General features: G+C 41.8%; 1 protein-coding gene across 3 annotated transcripts in view; it reads right to left on the bottom strand.

Annotated features, from left to right (window-relative positions):
- The window catches only part of bab1 (bric a brac 1), a 423,053-nt gene that overhangs the window by 261,310 nt on the left and 137,906 nt on the right, over positions 1–23,837 (bottom strand). Inside the window, exon 5 of one of the 3 annotated variants that reach the window (XM_019043711.2) lies at positions 1,558–2,357. In XM_019043711.2, coding sequence (XP_018899256.2) covers positions 1,558–2,352 — 795 coding nt within the window. In that variant the 5' untranslated portion in view covers positions 2,353–2,357. Of the gene's footprint in view, positions 1–1,557; positions 3,746–23,837 lie in introns of those variants that run through there. The other 2 variants (XM_019043714.2, XM_019043710.2) reach the window with 2 other exon arrangements.

The following is a 23,837-nucleotide window of genomic DNA, read 5'->3' as shown; positions in this document are numbered from 1 at the left end:
TCTAAGTCTGAGATTGAAACAAGGCAAAATTTGACGGATTGGTACGGAGTGAGTCTAACTTCAGGGGAAGTTGCCTAATTTTCTCTCATATTTTTTTTTTCTTTCGAAACTGGAGGTTAATTAACACTATTTTGGAAGGCACGGATTCGATCGACGTGAAACGATCGGGAACCAAAATCGTGAATCGATCCACGTGAACCGATCGACACCGATTCGATCGACAAAATGTTAAAAAACGGTCGGCATGAATTGACCGAAAAATAAAATTGTGAATCGACCGACGTGAATCGGTCGACAACGATTCAATCGACAAACCCTTGAATCGTTCGACAAACCCGTATAGTGCGTCTTTTTCGAATTCAGCCAATTTGTCTTTTTTTTTCAAAATTCCTAACCCTGATACAGATAGATGCCGTTTACGAAGAATCTACACGGGGGGTAAACAAACACGGAGATGCCAAAAAATGTCTCCTAAAATACTACCTATTTACACTTACCGTCTTCAGCAAGAAAAAAAGGGGCCCATTACGCATAGAAGCACACTTCAGCTATTGTTCTCCCAAAAAATATCTTTTGTAAACAATACAAAAAACGGAAAGTATTCGATGTGCGCAATATTGCGATCGAAAAGTCGAATTGAAACGTTGATTTTCGCGTTCGGTTACTTTCAGCTTTTCCGAGAGAGATTTTTTGAGAATCAACAGGTGAAGTGTACTATTTCGTGTCATAAATCCGTCTTTCGCCAAAAGTTCAAAGCGAAATCGGTGTTTCGGAGAAATTTGCTCGATTTCTCTCGGTTTTTGCGTACTCCCACAATAGATCCACCTTGCATCATGCGTCATTTCGATATTTTCCTGGATGACTCCCGGTACATCCCAAGTTTTCCTGGGTCTAGAAAAATGAGTAGAGAATTCGCACGAGGTAATGTGATTCCTTCATCAGAAAGTGCTTAATGAGCTGAGTAGATACGTAATTTTATTCTAATTTTTTTCTTATACAGAAAATTACAAAAAAAAACCGATTAAAAAGGAGAAAATGTACGGCCTTGAGACATCATTCTGCGGCATTTCTCATTCAAACACATCGAGGGTTAAGAAACAATACCGCCTAACTGACGATTTCGGCAGAAATGAGTTGGCGACTTTGCCGCAACATGTTGTTTTTAGGTTTCCCCCAATGCCCCCTACTTAATCAAAGTGCAAGTAGATGCGTTTTTTATTAAGTGCAATTGGACTGCATTTTGCAAAAAAGAACCACTAGCATTGCAATGATGCTAAGATTGTGCAACTTCATCCTTTGCAATAAATTGCGGAAATTGTGAAAAACTATGAAATTTAGATGGTAATTTTTGTCTTAAATTTACAGTTTTTAGCGAGTAAAATAGAAACTATTAAGGGATAATCGGGTTTTTCCTCCAAGACAAAAGAAGTTGCACAATCTTAGCAACATTGCAATGCTAGTGGTTCCTTTTTGCAAAATGCAATCCAATTGATACTCCTACTACTACCACCACCACCACCACCACCGAAACCCGGAAAAACAACAAGAAAAACTCACCCTTTCCTCCTCGCGTATCATCTCGGCAATGCCGGGCTTAATATCCAAATCATCGATGACGTCGCGCTGACCCGGAGTTCCCTGTTGCTGCGACTGTTGCGGGGGGCCCTGGGCCGGGGGCTGTCTGTCCACTGCGCCGGGTGCCATACCCGGATGTCCCGGCGGCGCTTGTCCTCCACTACCGCTCCCCTGGCCGGGGGACGGCGGGCACGCTCTCTTGTCCGCGTGGTTCTCCGGACTCCTTTCCACGGACCTCCTCCTCCTTTTCCGGGGCTGGGACCCGGGGGTGCCGGCTCGCACGTCCGTCGTCGAGGATTTCAACTCCGGTTCGTTGTTGATCTCGGCCAGACCGCGGATCTTCAGCGTCTCGGCCACGCGGAGCAAAGGCCCGATCTGTTCTTGTGCCACGTTGATCTCGCCTTTGTACATGAACTCGACGACGGATTTCAGATCCGAGTACGAGATGTCTTTGAGGATGACGATGGGGTGTTGACAAGGGTTGTCCGTGAAGAGGGCTTGGAAGTAGGGGCTGCAAGCCGAAAGGACGACCTTGTGCGCTTGTACAGATCGGCCATCGCAAGCCAGGGTGACGTCGACGAACCACCCGTTCTGCAAGAGTTGGTCGAAGACGTTGATCAGGTTGGTTTGGTGGTTGTTCCAGCGGAGGCAGAATCGCTGTTGCGGAGACTCGGCGCTGGTGGCGCCCTCCGCGGGGGTCTCCAGGGTTGTGGGGCCACCCCCGCCTCCGCCCCCCGGGCCGGGGTTGTTGGTTCCGTCGTTGGGGTGCATTACCATGGATCCTGTGGACATACAATCACGGGATGCTTAGGTTAGGTCACTAGAAAGGAGTCAGATGATTGAGAAATATGCGATTGCAGCGTGGAGCATGGAAGGAATTCGCATGTGGATTTATATGTGTAGGTACAACAGGTGGAAAATTGGTCGATTAAAGGGGGGAATCAAGTCCGATCGTGCGTTTTAAGACACTTCGTCGAGAGATTGTGTGATTAAAAACGAAAAGTTCAGCCGATAATTCGCGAAAATCAAATGAATGAAACGATAGAATTTAAAAATCGTGGAAAACAAGATAATTAATCGAGATGGACGTATATAAACGAACGAACTAAGAGTCTATCGGAAAATTCGCAAAATCAGTCGATTAGAGACATAAATTGACCGTTGAAAAGTTGAAAAACAGATATTTAAAAAAACATGAACGAACGAAAGATCAGTCAAACTTAAAATCCGCGCACTTGAGAGTCAATCCGTACTAGCTGAAAATATGAAACTCTCAGTTCACTTGAAATCGTGTAACGACAGAACAGACGGTCCACGTGTTGATAGCTAAACGAACGTTTATAAAACTAACAAAAAAGTACGAAAATCCGCGCACTAAAGAATGATTCCGTAAGTTAATCCTCAGGTCATTCCGTAGCTATATTCTTCAAATTCAAATCCTCACCGGCAGTACACCCACTGAACAATCAGCCTTAACACAATTAAATCAGACGTTTGAAAAAAACTAACAGTCCGCAGGTTAAAAAATTTATTATCGAGACAGACCAGCCAAAAACCCACCGAAATTCGCGCACTGGGAAACCGAAAGTTCAAGCCCGCAACAGAACCAGTCCGCCGCAGCAACAGATCACACTAAAACCCGACGCGCACAGAATCGATATTAAAGTTACTAAAGTTACGACCGCGAACGGAACGAAACTAAACTATAAAGATAAGCTCCGATCGAATTTTTAACGACGCAGGGTAATTACGCCGGGGTTTAATTATTCCCCGAGCTGCTCATCGCGCGGAACAAATAAAAAAAACACGCTTTCCGATACACGAACGCGTCACGTACCACGAAACCACGTTACCGAATTTTACGTTACAGTCCAGTCCGAAACGATACGGATGAACGTCAGTCTCAAATACGTTTATCAGAGATGGAAAACCGCTAATTATGAGAGAAACACGGTTAGACGTCACGGACGGAGAATCCACGGTTTCCGTAACAGTATTACGTCGGTACGTTACGATTTTCGTCACGGATCCGGCGACACGTGCGGCAGGTTTGCACGAGGAAAATTCGAGGTGAAAAAAAAGGCGGCACTGATAGCGGAACGTCGCGTGGTACAGGCACCGGAGCTGCTCAGCGCTCGACTGACGGGAGTTCCAGGCGGCGCGCGGTGGGAGGAGGGCGTTGGAGGGGAGGGTTTTTATTCTTCCCCCCTCCAGGGCCAGACGTTCAGTTCGTGTACATCATTTATTTATGTTCGGATCCACGCACACAAGCGCAGGGTACCGACTATGACTGCGCGGCGAGGCCCGGGCGTGAATAGGAACGAATGTACGTTTATTTTTGATTAAGTTAAAGTTAATGTGTATATAATACAAAATCCTGGCTCCGGCACGACGCTGGTGGGGCCGAGTGTTATCGTCCGCCGTTGCCACGATTTCAAAACAAATTATGGCCGCGCCGGTGAAAATTTCCTAGATTTTTCCAGGGTTTCACTCGTTCCGGAGAGTCGCGGAGTCTTTTTCTTGAGGGAAAGGAAAGGTGCACTGGAAAAAAAACACATTGGATCTAGAGTGCAGACTCTTAAAAACATCGACAAGAAAAGATACTCTTGATTCAATCAGATTTTAGCTTAAATCAAGAACCAAGCCTCTTAATTTGTGCGGATTTCCTTTTGATTTAAGCTTAAATCTGATTGAATCAAGAGTCCTTTTTCTTGTCAATGTTTTCAAGAGTCTGGACTCTAGATCCAATGTGTTTTTTTTTTCCAGTGTATATCTGGACCACATTTTGCAATAAGGGACTGCTATTTCAGGCTCATTTGAGAAGCAACACATATGCAGGGTGTCTACTGAAACAGGCTGACCAAAAATCAGTAATTTTACAGTACTTTTTCAGTACATTCCCAAGAAATTCAGTTCCTACAAATTTAGTGCTTCATCAGTACCTCCAATTGACTAAATTCGAAAAATTTCAAAACTTTGAATTTCTCGCTCAAAAACGACATAAATGACAAAAAAAAATGAAAAGAATTCCGGACCTTCTCTTTGAATTTCCGCACTTTTTCAGTACTTCCGGACCGCCCTTAGAAAATCAGTACTATTTCCGGAAATTTCGTACTTGTAGACACCCTAAATGTCATTGATTTCCCTATGCAGAAAGATGCTTTTAAGGAAGAGACAGAGAAAGTGGTTCCTTAGAGCAAAGTGTAATCCAGTATTTTGTAACTCTCATCGAGGGAAGCTAAAAAAATCAAGGTTGTTCTTTTCCGAAGAAACACTTAAGGCATTTCTTCACATTGAGAGGAAAATGCTGGAGGGTGTTGGGAACACGGTTGAAAGTTTCCCGGATTTTCCAGGGTTTCCTTGATTCCAGAGAGTCGCGAAACTGTCGTCTTTTTCTTGAGGGCAAGTATAAAGGTTTATTTTTAACTCTTATCGATGGAAGTCGAAAAAAATCAAGTTTTTTTTTTCCCGAAGGAAAACCTCGGGCATTTTGTCGCGCGCATTCAGAGGAAAATGGAGGGTGTCGAGAAAACGGTTGAATTTCCCGGATTTTTCCAGGACTTCTTCGATTCCTGAGAGTCGCGGAATTTTCGTTTTTTTCCCTTGAGGGAAAGTAAAGGTATATTTTCAGTTGAATCTCTCAGTTCAAAATTGACCCATCTTGGAAAAATTAAACAAGCAGGAAGCTCCAACGCATTCGCGTCGGAAAGCGGCTCTGGCGACGGTAGGTAGTTGTTACGCGTTTACGGTTTCCTTGGTAACCTTTGTTTGCTATCAGCTGATCAGCTGATGTCGAGTAGTATGACTAGGAAGCTCCAACCACGGCATTCTTCGAAAAAAAGCGCGAAAACTTATAGATTTGAATTTTCAAATTTTAAACGTAAAGTACATTTTTTCCAGTGCGAGATTAAAGCACAGACCCGTTTTGAATTATTGACAGTATCACCATGATTCCAAAAATACACTGTACAACATAGCATTCGCTCACAGGAAAAAGATATCAATTAAAATAAAATCAGTCCCCCCTAAACAGCAGAAAATGGCGCCGATTCCCATCAACCAGCACGCGGTCTCTCCAATGTAACATGGTCCGTTGATACTCCCCAGCTGGGACCGTCCGGAATAGCAGCTCTAGTGCAAGCACCAGAGCCGCTAATTTTTCAGGATACGATAAAAACTGCGTAAGAGCCAGAAAAGGAGGGTTACAACGCAAACGAATGAACATTGCAAAAAACCCGAGTTGGGTCGTATGGGAACTGAGAGATTCAATTCTTATCGAGGAGGTCTAAAAAAAGCAGGATTTTTCTTGTCCAAAGGAAAAACTTGGGCGTGTTTTTTCACATTGACAGGAAAATGGAGCCTGTCGAGAGCACGAATGAAAATGTCCCGGATTTTTCCGCGGTTTTCCTGTTTTCTGTAAGTCGCAGTACTTTCATCATTTTTTGTGGGGAAAAGTGAAGGTAAACTTGGATTACATTTTGCAATTAGGAGCTAATAATATTGGCTCATCCATGAAAGCACCTATATCTGCAAATGAAACATCAAAATGAGAGAAGAGGCGGAAGAGGAGGAGGAAGAAGCAGAAACGGTTAAAAAACTGAGAAAAAGGAATAAGAAGAAAAGAAGAATAGGAAGAGAAAGATAAAGAGGAAGAAGAGAAGAAAAAAGAGGAAGAACATTAGTAAAACATGAAAAAGAAGACGAAGAAAAAGAGAAAGAGCACAAAAGAGACAGAGAAAAGAAGACATAAGGAGGAAGAAGAAATAAGAGAGGAGGAGGAGACGATGAAAGAGGGAGGGTTAAAATAAGAGAGTGAAGCAAGGGAAAAACAGGAATAAGAAGAGGTAAAGCAAGGAGAGAATGAGGGAAAGAATAAGGCACATGTGTCTGTGTAGTAAAATGGATGTCCACATACGTTGTCTCTAAAATCCGCCTATAAATATTACAGTGGCGTGGCGTCCATAGGTTCGCAGTGTTCGCCGAACACCCTAAAATATTTTGAAACAATTAATAAATTATGGCTAAGAATGTGGGAAGCAACACAGAATACAGAATAGTAGATCGCAAATAAGTATCGGGCGCTTGGCCTCCGACAGCGGCATGTGGCGCGGCGGAGAGAGAAAATCCAGTGTTGCGTGGTCCGCACCAGCTACCGAACCTGGATGATCTGCGTACGGTGAGGAGAGAGAACCTGGGTGCAATGATGAAGGGGCAAAGGGTACACGAGAGAGGAGAGGCACCGGCGCGCGGCGCAGAGCGGAGCGTGAGCATTGGGTTCGGAGACGAGTGCGGACCGCGCTCGCGGAGGGAACACAGCAGAGAGAAAAGGGAGGGGAAAAGAACGAGAGAGGAGAGCCGCTCATCAGTCCAGCTGTTTCCTATAGCAGTGGTCCGCAGGGGTTTGCGAACCGCCGAATTTCCTCTATGCCGCGATTCGCCCTCCGCTCCCCCCCCCCCTCGCGCCTGCGGGCCGCATCTTTCAGTTTCACAGTCTCCCTCTCCCACCTCTCTCTGCAGGTGCGTGTTGCGAAAATACGTTATCATTTAACAAAATAAATTACAGGAAAACGATCGTAAAAAGAACAAAATTTCAATGACAATTTACCGGCACAATTTTCACCAGAAAGGGTTAAAATCGTGTTCTTGCGGCTTCATTTTTTAAAAAGTTTCCGGGGGAGGCCCCCGAATCCCCCTTCAAGGAAGGGGATTGAACCTTTCTGACCCCCCTCCCCCCTAAAGTTAACACTCCTACCGAACGCCTACCAGATATAGTCACGCCACGCCACTGAAATATTATTCCCGAATGCGAAACTGATTCCTATTTGCAAAATGTAGTCCATTTGTAATTTTTATCGAAGGAAGTTTTGAAAAAATCACGGTTTCTTGTTTTCTGTTGCGAAGGAAAATCTTGAGGCGGTTCGTCACACGAGATTTCCAACTAGGCAGTGGCGTAGACAAGGGGGGAGGGGGTCCGGGGGGTCTGCCACCCCCCTCCCCCCCAGCCTTGTTAATTGTATCTTTTTGCTTGGCTTATGGAGGGCACACATAAAATATGATCGCACATAATAATGTAGATTTACAGTCACGTTTTTGAATGGACCCTCCCCCCCTCATAAAGAATTTCTGGCTGCGCCACTGCAACGAAGGGTGATCGGGGACTCGGAAAAGTAAAGGAACTATTCTGCCGTGCTAAGGAGAAACGCCGTTTTAACATTCGAGAGTTGCCAAATTTTGAGGAAAGTTGTGAATATTTTTCCTTGAAATTTTCAGACACTTTAAATCAACTTGCGAACAAAATTATCTGATAAATTGGAAGAAAAATATTCACAAATTTTCCTGAAAATTAGTGATTTGTCCAAGGAAATTCGGCAACGCCTGAAGGCTCATACGGCGTTTTTCCTTGCACGGCAGTGTTTTCACTCTGATTCTCGGAGATCTCCAGAAAAAATGCAGGGAATTGATGCAATTTAAATGGAAAAAAGGCTGTGAAAGTCTAATAATTTTCACCATTTTAGTGGGAGAAAACCGAGGATGTGCTTTTCATTGTTGTTAAGTTGGTTCTTCAGCACTTTGGAGGACGGACGATTCAATGGTCAATCCATTTTTTGATCATTTTTTAATTTCAGGAAATTTCTATAGTATTCTAATGTATTACATAACGCAGAGAATATTGCAAATCGAGAGAGAAAACGATTCACGATATTCACTTGACGCGAGTACTTTTGGAATTCTTTCAAAGTGTTCCTCGGTTAAATTTTGTGTACATGGACTTGACGTACTACACCAAGATTGCGTGATTTGATGATCGGAAAATTTTAAGACTAAATTAGACTAATTTGGTCCTGAAATCTTAGATTCATCGACTCGTTGACCGACATTCGAATCGTTTTCCTAAAAGCGGAAGAAACAACTTCAAATCAGCTTTTGCCATGTGTTTTACCGCGTAATATAGGTGGCGTGTATACACCGAACGGAGAAGTTGCACGCACATTTTTAATCACTTCATCTGAGAGGGCTTGAAGAGCTGATTCCGCGGTATTTTTTTAATTGAAATATCAATTCGAAGCATGATGTCTAAAATTCTTCACTATGCTCATCCCTTGATGTTTCCCTCATTTTCAGTAGCTCATTCCCTGATGAGAAACCGAAATTTCCACTCTCATTCCCGGAATGTTCTTGAGAAAACTGTATAATTCTCCGGAACTCCGAGTATGAATACCAATTTTTTCCCCAACTTTCAGCCGATTCTTTGGCGCAAAATAGAATTTTCAATTCCAAAATTTCAGATGTTTATTTTATCCGGTCAATAAAAGTTTCTCTAGTTGTCTGTCAATTTGAAGATTCAAGAGGTCTATAATGGCAGATCAGGTGCAATAACGAATAACGGAAACCTTAAAATGGTCTCCAAGCGGTAGAAAAGGATATCCCTGGTTTTGGGAACAAACAAATTCACTGATAATCCACTGATTTTTCCTGACATTTTGCATTTCATGATGAATCACGTATTTTCCTAATCTAATCACCATGCTAAACTGCGGGCTGGTTATTGAAATCGATAGACAAAGCTATAGATATAGGAGACAAAACAGATATGGAGAGATCCTATAGGTCGAAGCGGGTGGTTGCAATGGACAAAAGAGGTACTATAAGTATTTGACTAACTACTGGCAACCCGCGAGAGACCCAACAGTTAGTCTATCATTTTCTCCCCTCGTCTATAGGAACCACCCATTTCAACCAAAAGGATCGCTTCATACTCCACGGTTCGTTTTAAAAAATTTTAATTTTTCTGAAGACCACCCGCGATTTTTTTATAAAAGTGTCAAGGAAGGTTTCCAGATTAAGGTATTGAAATCCGCAAAATCGTAAGTGGGGCCGTTTTTTTTATTTTCGACTTTTTCTATTTTTAAGGGTAAAATGGCGGCAAAAGCCAATGTATGACCACTAAAAACCCCAGCCATCTAGTCAAATCAAGTTAAAATTTTATGTATGTTAGTCCTTGACATGTAAATGGGTGCCCTCAAAAGTATCAAACCCTCCCTGAAAGAACTGCACCCCCTTATGCGGTGTTGCCAAGTTACGTACCCGATAATGACGCGACTGACGGGGCAATGTAGATTTTGAGTTGCGATCATCACCAGAACTTATGAAAACCCTTACCATTATACAATGTGAGGATACTTTTAAATCTTATTCGATAAGAGCATGCGCGGTTGCCATATTTTCGTTTTTTGAAATTGCAAACTTTGACCAGAAAATGTCAATTTGTTTTATTTGATTAAAAACAGTCAAACATTCAAACAGGTTTTGGTGATGATCGCAACTCAAAATCTACATTGCCCCGTCAGTCGCGTCATTATCGGGTACGTAACTTGGCAACACCGCATAAGGGGGTGCAGTTCTTTCAGGGAGGGTTTGATACTTTTGAGGGCACCCATTTACATGTCAAGGACTAACATACATAAAATTTTAACTTAATTTGACTAGATGGCTGGGGGTTTTCAGTGGTCATACATTGGCTTTTGCCGCCATTTTACCCTTAAAAATAGAAAAAGTCGAAAATAAAAAAAACGGCCCCACTTACGATTTTGCGGATTTCAATACCTTAATCTGGAAACCTTCCTTGACACTTTTATAAAAAAAATCGCGGGTGGTCTTCAGAAAAATTAAAATTTTTTAAAACGAACCGTGACTCCCTATGTCTTCTTAGTCTATAGCTTTGTCCATCAATTTCGATAATCAGTCCGCTGGGATCCAGAGTCTAAACTCTTAAAAAATTCGACAAGAAAAATATACTCTAGATTCACGCGGATCTTGGCTTGAATCGAGATATCTTAGTTTCAGCGGATTTCCTTTTAATTCGAGCAAAAATCCGATTGAGTTAAGAGTATTTTTTCTTGTCAAACGTTTTAACAGAATAGACTCCGGATCCAAAACTCGTTTTTTTCCGAAGTAAAATATCGATTCAAAGGGAGGCAGCGTGCTTTGATACAAATCGTCGATTTCCATACATGTGAATATTGTCACACAGTTAGGGATGGCGACTTTTTCGAAAAAATCAATTTGATTTTCGGTAAAAAATCGATTTTTTTCGAAATCGATTTTTAAAACCCTTAAAAATCCAACTTAGGCGCCAAAAAAATTCTACTATACTGGCGCTGAACTTGAAATGAAACTCGGGTCTCACAGGAACTATGCTTTATGTGCAGTGGCGTAGCGTGAATGATCGATTATCGATATTCCCCATTGGAAGGTATCGTAAAGAATCGATTATTAAAGTATTCGCTACGAACACCCTGTTCATCGATCCTTTTCCATGGATTTAAATGGCCGATCAATCGATATATCGCAAAGCACGCCACTGCTTATGTGCTATTATACTATTACACTGTACTTTTACACTATTATACTGCTTATGTAACACATCAAAGTCGGAAATTTCGATTTTTTTTCAATAATTCGATTTCGGCTCGAAAAATAGCCTCCGATTTAATCGATTTTTCTGCGAAAAGAATCGATTTTTCAAACAACCGATCGTAAATCGCCATACCCAACACAATATTCGGCAACTTTTCGATGGGATCGGGCCCGTGCTGCAGGCGCATATATCGCCTGTTGGCGGTGACGCGAACTGACGAAATTGACAATTTCGCCTGACGTGAGTCATGAATAATTTTAAAATCTAGGCGAGGAACAGGTGCTCGAACCCACTCAGGAGGGAGGGGTGCGAAGGGCGGGAAGGGGGGAGGGGGGATAATCAAAACATTAATCAACATTAGTAATTGGAGTCTTTCTTGTGGATCTATTAATCACCGAGATTTAAATGCAGGCCCGTTCCCCGTTCGCTCCCCGCCCCGATGTGAGTTATCGCCGTTTCCGCACCGCCGCCCCCATCCGCTGTTCCGCTCGCGAAAAAAGTCGCGGGAAATTCGCGGAAAATTTGCAAGAATTCGCGGGAAATCCGCGAGAGCTCCCGCCTGGAAAAGCGAAAAGATCGGAAACCAGGACGATCGGAGACGGTGGATTCTGCCGTGCTAAGAAAGAACGCCGCATGAGCCTTCAGACGTTGCCAAATTTCCTTCTATAAAAACTGAATTTACTGGGAAACTTGTGAATATTTTTCTGCAAAAATTTCATACACTTTTGTAGGCAATTTAATCTAAAATACCTGAAAATTTCAAAGAAATATGTGCATGAATGTCGTGAAAAATACACGTTTTATCGTGGGCAATCCGGCAATTCTTGAATGTTCATACGGCGTTCTTCCTCAGGACGGCGGTGTAGGGCCCGCACTAACGGAGCTCTTTCATGTGCTAGGAATTTGCAAATTGTCAATAAGTCAAATTTCGCGAGAAACACGATGCCGCCACCAGGGTTGCCACGGAATTTGAAAAATTAAATTCCCTCACATTTCCCCGATTTTCCTAGCATATTTTGGTTGAATTCCCTGACAATATCATTGAATTCATCTACTGATGACTGGTGAAAGTCGGGGTGAGCACTATGCCATAAGATGCTTATAGCATATCGCTGCAGACTTCCTGTCATACTTGAATTTCAAGCTTCACTTTTTCTTCGGAAAACTAGACGACGACAAAATTTCTTGAAAACTCTCTTAGTATCTCCCTTCCAATGAGGGAACATTCTGTTTTTCGGAGCTATAAAGTTGACTCCTTTCCCTTCAAGGAAATGAAATAGGAGCGGAAATTTTTACACACCGCAATGGAAATACGCGGTTTCGTACTTTGACCATCGATACGGTAAACAGAAAGTCTAGGGTCTCTAAAATAAATTATCTCCGGAAACGAAGATTCATGCTACTTAAATGGTACTATTTTAAAATGAATCGAATCGACAGGAACTAAGTACATAGGGCTATCGTGCTCCTTATATAGTTCCGATCTATTCAATTGATTTACACGTAGTTCCTTTCAGCATGAATACGTCCAACTTTCGAGGCTCGGCACCGGACTTGAAAATGACCTCGGGTAAACTAGAGATTGAATTTTGATTCGTTACATAAGTCACTTCGGACGCCGCGAAATAAAACATGCACGTTAATTATAAATACGCTTGCGTCACATTCAATCTCGGTGTCGCTTGTCGCGGCTTCGACGGACCTCAAATTTTTACTTTTTTAATATTATACACATTTTTGTTGGCTATCGAATGCTCCATGCGTAACATCCACGCAGGACTCAAAAACCTTGGGACACAGAAATGACCGACTCTGATAATTTCAAAAACTCCTTTCATCGAGCAAAAATTGTTCTTAGGGTCGGCTGCAAATTTAATTTTTTCCCCACGATTTTCAAACGAACTTATAAACTCGAGTACTAAATTTGCAATAAGCACTTATCTTCATGAGGAAACTAATAGAACATTCGTTTTTTCTAAAACGTGTCGAAATGGACATAGTTCATGGAAAAGGAACCAACCCACATTAAGTTCAAAATGAGAGAGAGAGGAGGTTTGAAGTTATATCCCTCCACAAGATTCAATGTAGAAAATAGACTTTAACCCCTCTTTGCACAAACTAATTTTTTTTTTCGATTTTGAGTTTTCGGTAGGAGAAAATATACGACAAGTGGAACTCAAAACATTCAAAACTCAATTTTATCGAAAATGTGGGTTGGTTCCTTCGGATGAACTAGGTGATCACTGCAAACAGTGATTCCTTATTGCAAAATTTAGTCCGTATGCCTGATAGAAGGCGCTTTAAAAATCACAAGAAAGGGAAAGAGAGGAAGAATTACAGGAGGGGGAATGGAGGAAGGGGTAAGAGAGAAAGACGAAGAAAATGAAGAAAATAAGAGAAGAGGAGGAAAACAGGAACTAGAGGTATCTATACGCAATTTTCTCATCGAACTCTCTTGGACGAACCAAACTAGAAAACTCAGGATAATACCCGCTTATAGATACAATCGAAACTGATTTTTTCCTGAAATAGAATCGGGATGGTTTCTGATTAACTTGAAAAAGACAACAACAAAATCTGATGTTCAAAAGTAGTTGAGAGGACGCGATATTTTGCATTGGAGGGGGGGGGGGGAGTAAGAGAGAAAGGCGAAAAGTGAAGTAAATAAGAGAAGGGAAACAGGAAATAGAATTACGCAATTTTCTGATAGAACTTTCTCTTGGATGAGTTAAACTGGAAAAATCACGAGAATTCCTGCTCATGGATCCAATCGGAACTGAAGTTTTTTTTTTTTTTTCTCGAATGAAAGCGGAATCTTTCTTGATTAACTTTTTTTTTTTTTGTTATGTTGATTTGAGCTTCATATCCGGGGGATACTGCGGCCTTGGAAGGGCTCTGAAAAATGGAAAGTAATTTTGGTTTTAGTTAGAGCTGGGATGATAGAGTAGAGGTATTATAATAGGTCTAGGTTCTTGATTAACTTGAAAACGACAAAATAAAATCTGATTAAGATTGCTCAAAAGTAGTTGGAAGGAGGCGATGTTGGAGGGGGGGGGGGGGTAGAAGGGAGGGGGAGGAGCCAAACTCGAAAAATCACGAAAATTCTAGCTCGAAGATCCAATCGTAGCTGAATTTTTCTCCAAAATGGGAGCGGGATCCTTTCAAATAAACTCGTTGCAATTACCGCACGAGCATCGATGAATAGTGTTCGTTTTTAATTACTGTGCCAACATACGACTCAGGAGGTTAATAATTGTTCCCCCGATGCCAGAACAAATTGACTCGACGATTCGGAGCCTCTCTCGAAGACGTGCTCCGCTCATATTAAAACCACACATGGCCACCCTTTGAAGAGCCATTCGCTCCATTGAGGTGCGTGTATCCTAGGGCTCATCGGATGATTGACATGTGCGGTTTTTAAACAGGACGGATTCAACTCGGATGACAATGAGAGCACATCTGCTCGGCAAGCAACCGAGCACGACAAGTATTCTGCCGTGCTACGGAAGAACGCCGTATGAACATTCGAGAGTTGCCAAAATTCCTTCGATAAAATTTTCATTTTTGGGGAGAGTTACGAATATTTTTCCTTTAAATTTTCAGGATCTTTAGGTAAAATTGTGAACTAACTTGTCTGAAAAATTGGGAGGAAAATATTCATAAATTTACCAGGAAAATCGCGTTTTATGAAAGGAAATTAGGCAACGCCTGAAGGTTTATACGGTGTTTTTCCTCTGCACGACAAGTATTCTAATCAAACCGCAGCGACACGAGAACGCGTTCGACATGAAACGATCCATCCGGGTATAAAGAAAAAAAGGGAGCAAAAATCCGTAAGTTTTATGGACCCCCTTTCCAAAGCAAGGAGAACTCCCTGACTTTTTCCCTGTCGGAAGGGCGAAATTTTCCCCGCCTCTGTAATAAATTCCTGACGTGAACTACATTGATGACTTTCTACGACTTTTTGGGTGTTTCCTGATCTAAATGAACCAAGTTTCCGACTCCTTAAGTCTTCCCCTTACACGAATAAAAAATTAAAAATTGAGAAAAATCGAAAAATGTTTCAAACAGATAAAAAGTAGAAACTTTAAAAATGGATAAATCAAAAATTCAAAATGAATACGAAAATAAAATAAAATGTAGAAAATAGAGAATTGTAAAAATTTAAAAACAAAAATAAAAAAAATTAAAAAAAACAAAAATAAACAGAAAAATTAAAAAATCAAAAATATTTAAATACAAAAATTAAAAAATCAAAAATAACTACAAAAATTAAAAAATCAAAAATAAATACAAAAATCTAAAAATAAAAACAAAAATTAAAAGGATGCATCAATTAAGAAGAGTGGAAAGAACTTTCAATGAATAAAAAATTCAAAAGGAAAAACTGAAAATGAAAAAGGCAAGAAAAGAGAGAAGCACTAATGAAATCGAGTGACAATGAGAGAACATCTGCTCACCGGACCACGACGAGTATTCTAATGAAAGCATGAGGACACGACTATAGTACTAAGGAAAAACAACGTATGTACAATCAGACGTTGCCACATTTCCACTGATAAAAACCAAATTTTCAGAATTATTTACCTACATTTTTCTCCGAATTTTCAACAGGATTTCATTCACAATTTAATCTAAAGTTACAAAAAATTTCAAAGAAAAATATTCATAACTTATCCGGGAAATAAATATTCTTTCGGGGGAGATCCGGCAACCCTGGAAAGCCCATGACGAGAGCATGGCTCCGATAAAATGATCCAACTTATTGACATAATTGACGGGCTATAAAAACATTAAACCAGTAATTCATTCCTATAAGAAGCTCCAAGGCTGGGAGGATGTTACTAAATTTTGTTTCGCCTCGTCATGAATTTATTGATTAGGCGCGGAGCACTCGGCGGTATTTGATACGAAATATTAACCTTTTCGTATAATTTATTAAATTTGGACACGGCTCCGAAACGAGTTCCTCGCATTGATGAACTTAATTTTGCCTCCGCTATAGGTCGCAGATTAACACGAGCCCGATCCACGTAACTTTTAAAAGAAAGAAAGCCAGAGTCTTCATTTTGAAAAGGCGAAGGATATATGTCTCGAATTTATTCATTTTTTCTTCCTTCTCTCTTAATGGGTCAGTTGCGCTGGTGTTTTGTTGCTGGATTCAAGTAAAGTAGCTAAAAATAATAAGCTTTGTCCAGACAGCAACTTTCTGTACGTTCAGTATTAACCGAGATATCGCGCTTTGAAAAAATCGGTTCATGACGTCATCCAACGCGGTAGTGACACCCTTCCTTGGTTTCTTCCACCTTTCTTGCATAAAGTCGTGGAGACACACATTTGCACTCAACGTGAAACTCGGATGAAAGCAGGGTGGAAGAAACCAAAGGTGGCGGTGGATGACGTCATAAACTGAAATTTTCAAAGCGCGATACTTCGGTTATTGTTGAACATAGGAAGTTGCTGTTCCGAAAGAGCTTATTATTTTTAGCTAATCTACACAAATCAAGCAACAAAACACGATTCTATGATAAGCGCAACTGACCCATTGAACAAACAATTTCCTCAGACATAAAAAAAATCGGCCGAGCGACCGATTTCCATTTCACCGGGTATGCTTTCCTGGAGGACTCCACTGTAGTTTCCCGCTTTCAGATTTTAGGGTTGCGAACTTGATAGAGAGAACTTAGCGCTGAGCTCTTCACTTTAAGTCAAATGGAGCCAACTAAAGGCGGTGGTGCTGAGCCCTATGGTCTGTAAGGCTGGTCCCTATAAAGCTGTAGGGCGAGACCATGTTGTAGGCAAGTTGGAGGGCTCAGCACAACTGTCTTTTGTTCGTTTTTTTCTTCCATTTTTATCAGGATTCATATTGATAATTTTTTTAGAAAATGTTCAGAAAAATCAGGAGAAAAGGTAACATTTTCTTAAAAAAAGGATTACGATACTGACTTTAGTTGGCACCATTCGATCTAGAGTACCTATATAGGGAGAGTACGGACTACCTATACCGGTCCGGACATGCCGGTAATTTTGAGGTAGATCATGGAGCTCTTAGGGCCCAAAAAGGTAGTCAATCTATGCATTTAAATTATTCAGACGGATTAAATAATACAATTGTTACGATTCGTCGTTGGTAAAGCACATATATGACTTAGTTTTTGCAAAAATTTACTCATTTTTGCGGTAAAACGCTTATTATATAAATTCTTGGTCATTATGATTTGATATTGGAAGCTGGAGATTGGCAGGGACATTTTTCGTTTACCAAGGTTGGCCGTCCTTTCGGGCTCTGAGAGCTCCATATTTCGATAAGTCCGTACTCTCCCTATATACTGCCGTGCTAGGGAAAAACGCCGTATGAACCTTTAGGCGTTGCCATATCTCCTTCGATAAAGAACGAATTTACCGGGAAAATTGAGAATAGTTTTCTTTAAAATTCTTAGAATATTTTGTTCGCAATTTAATCGAAAATACCTGAGAAATTCGAGGAAAGCTATGCATAACTTACCTAAAAATACACGTTTAATCTAAGGAAATTGGGCAACTCTCGAATGCTCATACGGCGTTTTTCCTTAGCACGGCAGTATAGGTTCTCTAATTTGATCTGATGTGTTAGGGCTTACCGCTTATTGTTGTTTTTTTCCCGTGAATTTTTCGTTTAAACTTCTATAATGCCACCCGTGAAGTGATATAACGAAATTCTGCGAAGGGCCCGATCTGAGGACTTAAAAAAGTTGCGAATTTTGAAGCGAGACCAACTCTAGGAAACGAGAGCTGCGATCGCAGAAGGCGACGCGAGGCGACGCTTTGGTTGCCGAGCTATTGACGAGAGTGAAATATCCTTGGGATGATGTCAGCGAGCCATTGTTCTAATTTCTCTATTCTCGCCTCCCCCCCTCCCCCTTGCGGTGGTTTCCCGTGCTAATTCTTTAAATCAATAACCTTATCTCCAGCTCCCATCGATTATTGTGCGAATGTGTGCAATACGGCTTACTCCGCGTCAATCGCAAGAAAATCGTCACCTCCACTTGTCGACGTTTCATGATAATGTCACCACCCCCCCCCCCCCCCCCCCCCGTTTCTGCGATGTAAAATTTGCAGGTGTCTGAAATTTGGCAACTTTAAAGTTTAATACAGAACTACAGGGTGAACTGATTTTTTTTTTTTTTTTTTTACTGAAAATCATTTTCTTCGCAGTGAATACATGAAGTTTAGAGCCAAAAGAATACGAACAACGAAAAGTAAAGGTAGGAATTTTATGATCATTTTGTCTTAGTTGACCGGCAAAAATCTACAGTACCAAAAATCTATGGCACGAATGCAGACAAAACAAACAACGACGGTTGAATCATTTCGATTTTAGCCGCCATTTTGTTGCGTGACGGCAAGAGGGCGAGCATGAGAAAAGCCTTGGTATTTAAAAAGAACAATTTATCGTTTCCCTCGCGAAAAAACGTAACTGCACTACAGTGTTGTCGGATTTTCTCCTCGCTAACAGTAGTTCTACCGCGAGATTATTGGACATTTCTAACTGAATATTTCACTTTATGTCCCTCTGATTTCATGCAAAAATCAGGAAAGTTTTGGACGAAAATTGCGCAGGTATGTTCTTGAATGCTTTGACTCAATTTCGTAGCCTTGAAATGGAGTTCCGTTCCTTCCATCGGGAAGCGACGAATTGTTAGAGGAGATAGACTAACCCCTCTAAACCCCCCCCCCTAGACTCTAAATTGTTAGAGGAGGTGACCTACTCTTTTAAAATACATGTATTTAAAGGGGGAATGCCGCCTGATGACGTCACAAGGCGGTAGATAGACTAAATGACCTACTCTTTTAAAATACATGTATTTAAAGGGGGAATGCCGCCTGATGACGTCACAAGGCGGTAGATAGACTAAATGACCTACTCTTTTAAAATACATGTATTTAAACGGGGAATGTCGCCTGATGACGTCACAAGGCGGTAGATTTCCAGGCTTTAAAATCAATTTTTCTACAATTTCAAAAATCATGAAAAATACGACCTCAGCTCATTAAGCACTCTCAGATGAGCAATCAACTTTTTTCGGGCGAATTCTCCATTTCAGAGAAATTAATCATAAGAAAAGACCATAAGTTTTTCCGGATTTTTCAAACCTGTAACAACCCTAATTGCATTGTCCCTGTCGATCTGTGCTTTGGGGCTGAGAAAATACTTTATAACGTCGGCGAAAACGAAACAAGAACCATCATCGTCGCTTCACGAAAATCGATGTCAGTGAATTTGAAATCTTGCGCTGCACGAGATGAGCTGTATTATTTCTTCGCCGGAACGACTGTTTTCCTGTTTACAGCCTCGATTTTCTTCTTATTCGAGCGGAATCACCGAATTATTCAAACCGTGACTCAGCAAATAATTGTGCAATGTGCATTCTCCCCCCCCCCCCCCTCCTTCAACATAGTCAACTTGCTCGAGATACGTAGTTAAAATTCTATGATAGCCTCCTAATATCATTTTGTCTGAACAAGAATTTCAGAAGCTCACATCAGCGATGATGAGGTGGAGATTACATAATAGTTTCGGCTCCGGAAAATATCCTACAAAAAAACTACTACTAAAAATGTCATGGCTTTTAAAGGTCTTCCGAAACTTCAAAAGTTCCTTTGCCTTTCATGATTCTGCCTTGACCACGATGACGAGACTTCTGTGACATTTTGATATTGTAATTGGAATGGTTTTATTTATACAGGGGCCTTTTTAAGGCTAGGTACACGTCATATACGAGGGGCGTTCAATAAGTAAGTATCCCCCCTCTCTAAAATCCATAAGAATGGACCAATTTTAAAAAACTTGGGCTCAAAATCTTCCTTAGGATATTTTGAGTTCAACAAAACAAACCGCAACAAAATCGGACTATGTGCGGCCGAACGCGAGCCGTTTGAACGCGCCGAGGAGCTCGACGCTCCCGCCGAATCTGCGAGGATTTGAAGTCCGCTACAGGAGAAGAGCTTCTCTGCCAAAGCCTCAGTCGTTCATCACTGACGAAAAATCAAAGAAATTTTTGTAGAATAAGGGCTTACCTCACTTCTCCACATAACCAGCTCGATCCAAGCAAGTCTGATACTGAGACTAAGACTAAGAGAACAGCTTTTGGATGCCTCGTGCGTGGAAGTCTTTCAGCTGACCGCGGATGAAAGAGTGGACGGCTTGTTTGACCTCTTCCACTGATTCAAAATTAACTCCTCCGAGTTCAGATTTCAGATACGAAAATAAATGGCAAACCTAACCTAACCTAACCTAACCTAACTCGAGGTTAGGGGTTAGTTGGGTTAGTTAACCATTTATTCCCGTTCCTGAAATCTGAACTTGGAGGAGTAAATTTTGAATCAGTGGAAGAGGTCAAACAAGCCGTCCACTCTTTCATCCGCGGTCAGCTGAAAGACTTCCACGCACGAGGCATCCAAAAGCTGTTCTCTTAGTCTTAGTCTCAGTATCAGACTTGCTTGGATCGAGCTGGTTATGTGGAGAAGTGAGGTAAGCCCCTTATTCTACAAAAATTTCTTTGATTTTTCGTCAGTGATGAACGACTGAGGCTTTGGCAGAGAAGCTCTTCTCCTGTAGCGGACTTCAAATCCTCGCAGATTCGGCGGGAGCGTCGAGCTCCTCGGCGCGTTCAAACGGCTCGCGTTCGGCCGCACATAGTCCGATTTTGTTGCGGTTTGTTTTGTTGAACTCAAAATATCCTAAGGAAGATTTTGAGCCCAAGTTTTTTAAAATTGGTCCATTCTTATGGATTTTAGAGAGGGGGGATACTTACTTATTGAACGCCCCTCGTATTTACATTGTAAGAAATAAAATATTTACATTGTGCATAACTTGGAGAAAAGTGTACAAATGGACTGCATTTTGCAATTTGGAACTATAAATTCTGGCTCTTCTGGAAAAACACTTCTGTGCATAGAGAAACTAATGGCACATAGGTTGTTTTTAAACCGGGCTAGAATCTATAGGTCCAAATTGCAAAATGTAGTCAGAAGCTCACATCAGCGATGATGAGGTGGAGATTACATAATAGTTTCGGCTCCGGAAAATATCCTACAAAAAAACTACTACTAAAAATGTCATGGCTTTTAAAGGTCTTCCGAAACTTCAAAAGTTCCTTTGCCTTTCATGATTCTGCCTTGACCACGATGACGAGACTTCTGTGACATTTTCATAATGTAATTGGAATGGTTTTATTTATACAGGGGCCTTTTTAGGGCTAGGTACACGTCATATATTTACATTGTAAGATATAAAATATTTACATTGTGCATAACTTGGAGAAAAGTGTATAAATAAAGTATAATCATGATATAATCCTCAGTCACAATAATAGGAATTCCTTACTTTTTCGAGTTTCAATTAAGCTTTTTCCTGGTCAAAATAACGAGATTCCCTGGCCTTTTTCAGAATTTTCTTGATATGAACGGCAAAAATTACCCGAGTTCTTCAAGTTCTCGATTGTTCAGTGTGCCCCAAAACACCGAAATTCTCAATTAGCTTAGACAGTCCCTGACCAAAATGACGAAATCCCTATCCCTGAATTCCCTTAGCCTAGATGACAAAATTCCAAATTCTTTTAAATTCTCACTTATTTACGGTTTACCTTATCAATATGTCAAAAATTCCCGAAATTTTCAGGCTTTCGCTATCCGAGATATCGAGCGAATATTCTCTGTCATATAGGACGTTCCTTTCTTTCATCAAAATAACAAAGGTACCTCGAAATTTCATGCTCTCTTCCATCCATGAATACCCCCCTCCCCCCCCCCCCCAAAAAAAAAGAAGAAAATGAGAAAAAAATCATTGTGTCAGCTTGCTCGGAAAGCATCGTTGAAATTCAGTGTCAGTCTTCAAAAATCATTTCGTCTATCCAATCAACGATTTTAACAGTTCGCGAGAGAGAAGATAACTTAAGGGGGGAGGCAGGAGTGCATAATGCGGGGTACAAGGGGTGAAATGTTACAGCTCGGAAACTGGGATATTTTAATAACCCCCGGGGTATTATCTCGCTTATATTTTTAACGTTTGAGAAAAATATTACTCGCTTCTTATCGGAGTAATTATTCTCTTTACGACTCCGCGTACAAAGCACTGCGCTGCGAAACGGAATCGAGCGATATTAGCGACGGCGTCGGGTGCTCAGATCGTCGGAGACGCTTTCGAATAACGAGGCACTTTCGCGGGTCGAGTTCGAATCCATGATCCAACGACAATTGTCAGTTAGTTAGTTATTTTATTTATAGACATTCAGCATTGTCGATGGACAGCACTGCTCAGATATGTATGTATATCGACGGAGCAACCCACTGCTCGAGTCATTTTCGTTGAGCAAATCGTCATCTCCATGAAATTTCCAAGAGAACAAAATGCTCAGAAAACAATCAAAATCAGGGTTGCCGCAGAATTTAGAAAATGAAATTCCCTGACATCTCCCTGATTTCCCCGACACATTTTGGGGAGATCCCTTAACAATTATTGAAGATGTGACGGATGGTTAGGAAGGCATAATTGAAAATAGTTTTCAGGCAAAATTTGTTGTTCGAAACCTCAACCCATTCTAGAAAGCAAATGAAGGTGATTTAATAGATTTTCCCTGACATTTCCCGGTTTTCCCTAACTTTTAAACTTAGCTGACATTTCCCGGTTTTCCCTGACTGTAGCAACCCTGTGTATTAAAAAAAAAAACTCCAGCTTAAATGAAGATAAAAAAAATTCTTGGCGGCAAATTCAAGAATCAGTACGCTTGAGGCGAGCACATTTTTTCAGTGCAGAGGAAACGAATCCCTGTTTCCGGAACAAATCCCGCGATTTTCCCCTGAAATTTTTCATTCCCGGATGATTCCCGGTTTTCCCCGGTCCTAGACACCATGTTCTCAACCCCCCTCCTTCTTGACCCCCCCCCCCGTTATCCCCAGCCCCGCGACCGGACACTCGGGGGACGAAGAGGGGGGGATGTCCGGAGCGAATTAGCCCCGAGCGGACGACACCCGCGCCCGACGGCGGCGGGATAGGCAACGCGCAAAGCGGCGGAACATAACATTGTGCATAATTAAAGTAAAACATATAGAGAAAGGTAAAGTTACGGGGCCGGGGACAATGGGGAGGCGGGGCGGGGGACCGGGGGGGGGGGGGCAGGTACGAGTTATTGAATTTCAGTAGTCTGTTTTCAATAATTGAATAAGAGGGACTCCGGGGTTCCGAGAAGCGGGAGCGACGGCAAAAGGCACTAGCGAGCCTTAACGCAATTATCGGCGGGCCCTGGCGCGGGCAACTTGGAGTCTCAACAACGGGACGAGAGTCGGGTCCTGCACGGCGGCAACCGCGCAACTCCCGCCGGGGAGCTCCAGGAGATACGCGCTTTTGACTGGCCGAGGCGCCTCAGCACGAGAAGTCAACTTAATTTCAGCGCCGCCGCCGCTGCTGCGCCGCGCGCTGAAACGGTCTTCCCCCCAAATAAAATTATGAAACGCCGCGCTGCACCACGTACAGGGTGATTCCGGATGAGACTACGACCGAACAATATACGATGTACCAGGGGCGGACTGGTAGTCGAAAAGTTAGGAGGCGACCTAAATACGACCCCTCCGTTCGTTCGGGGGCCCCTCTAAGAAGGTTCGGGGGCCCTCCCTCGGAAAATTTTGAAAATTTCACACTTTTTAAACGCAATTTTAGCATTATTGGAGTCAAATTCTGCAGTACTTGAACTTCAAAATAACCCATTCTCAGGATTCTTCGGGAGCCCCTTCATCACATAAGCTTTAGGCGACCTTTCATGTCTCTTGGAGACAAATTTTCAAGGATTTTGGGGCCTTTTAGTGACTG

The sequence above is a fragment of the Bemisia tabaci genome, chromosome 10 (genome assembly GCF_918797505.1).
Source record: "Bemisia tabaci chromosome 10, PGI_BMITA_v3".
Lineage (NCBI taxonomy): Eukaryota > Metazoa > Arthropoda > Insecta > Hemiptera > Aleyrodidae > Bemisia > Bemisia tabaci.
The sequence above is the reverse complement of the archived record's forward strand: the minus strand, read 5'-3'. Positions and strand labels throughout refer to the sequence as shown.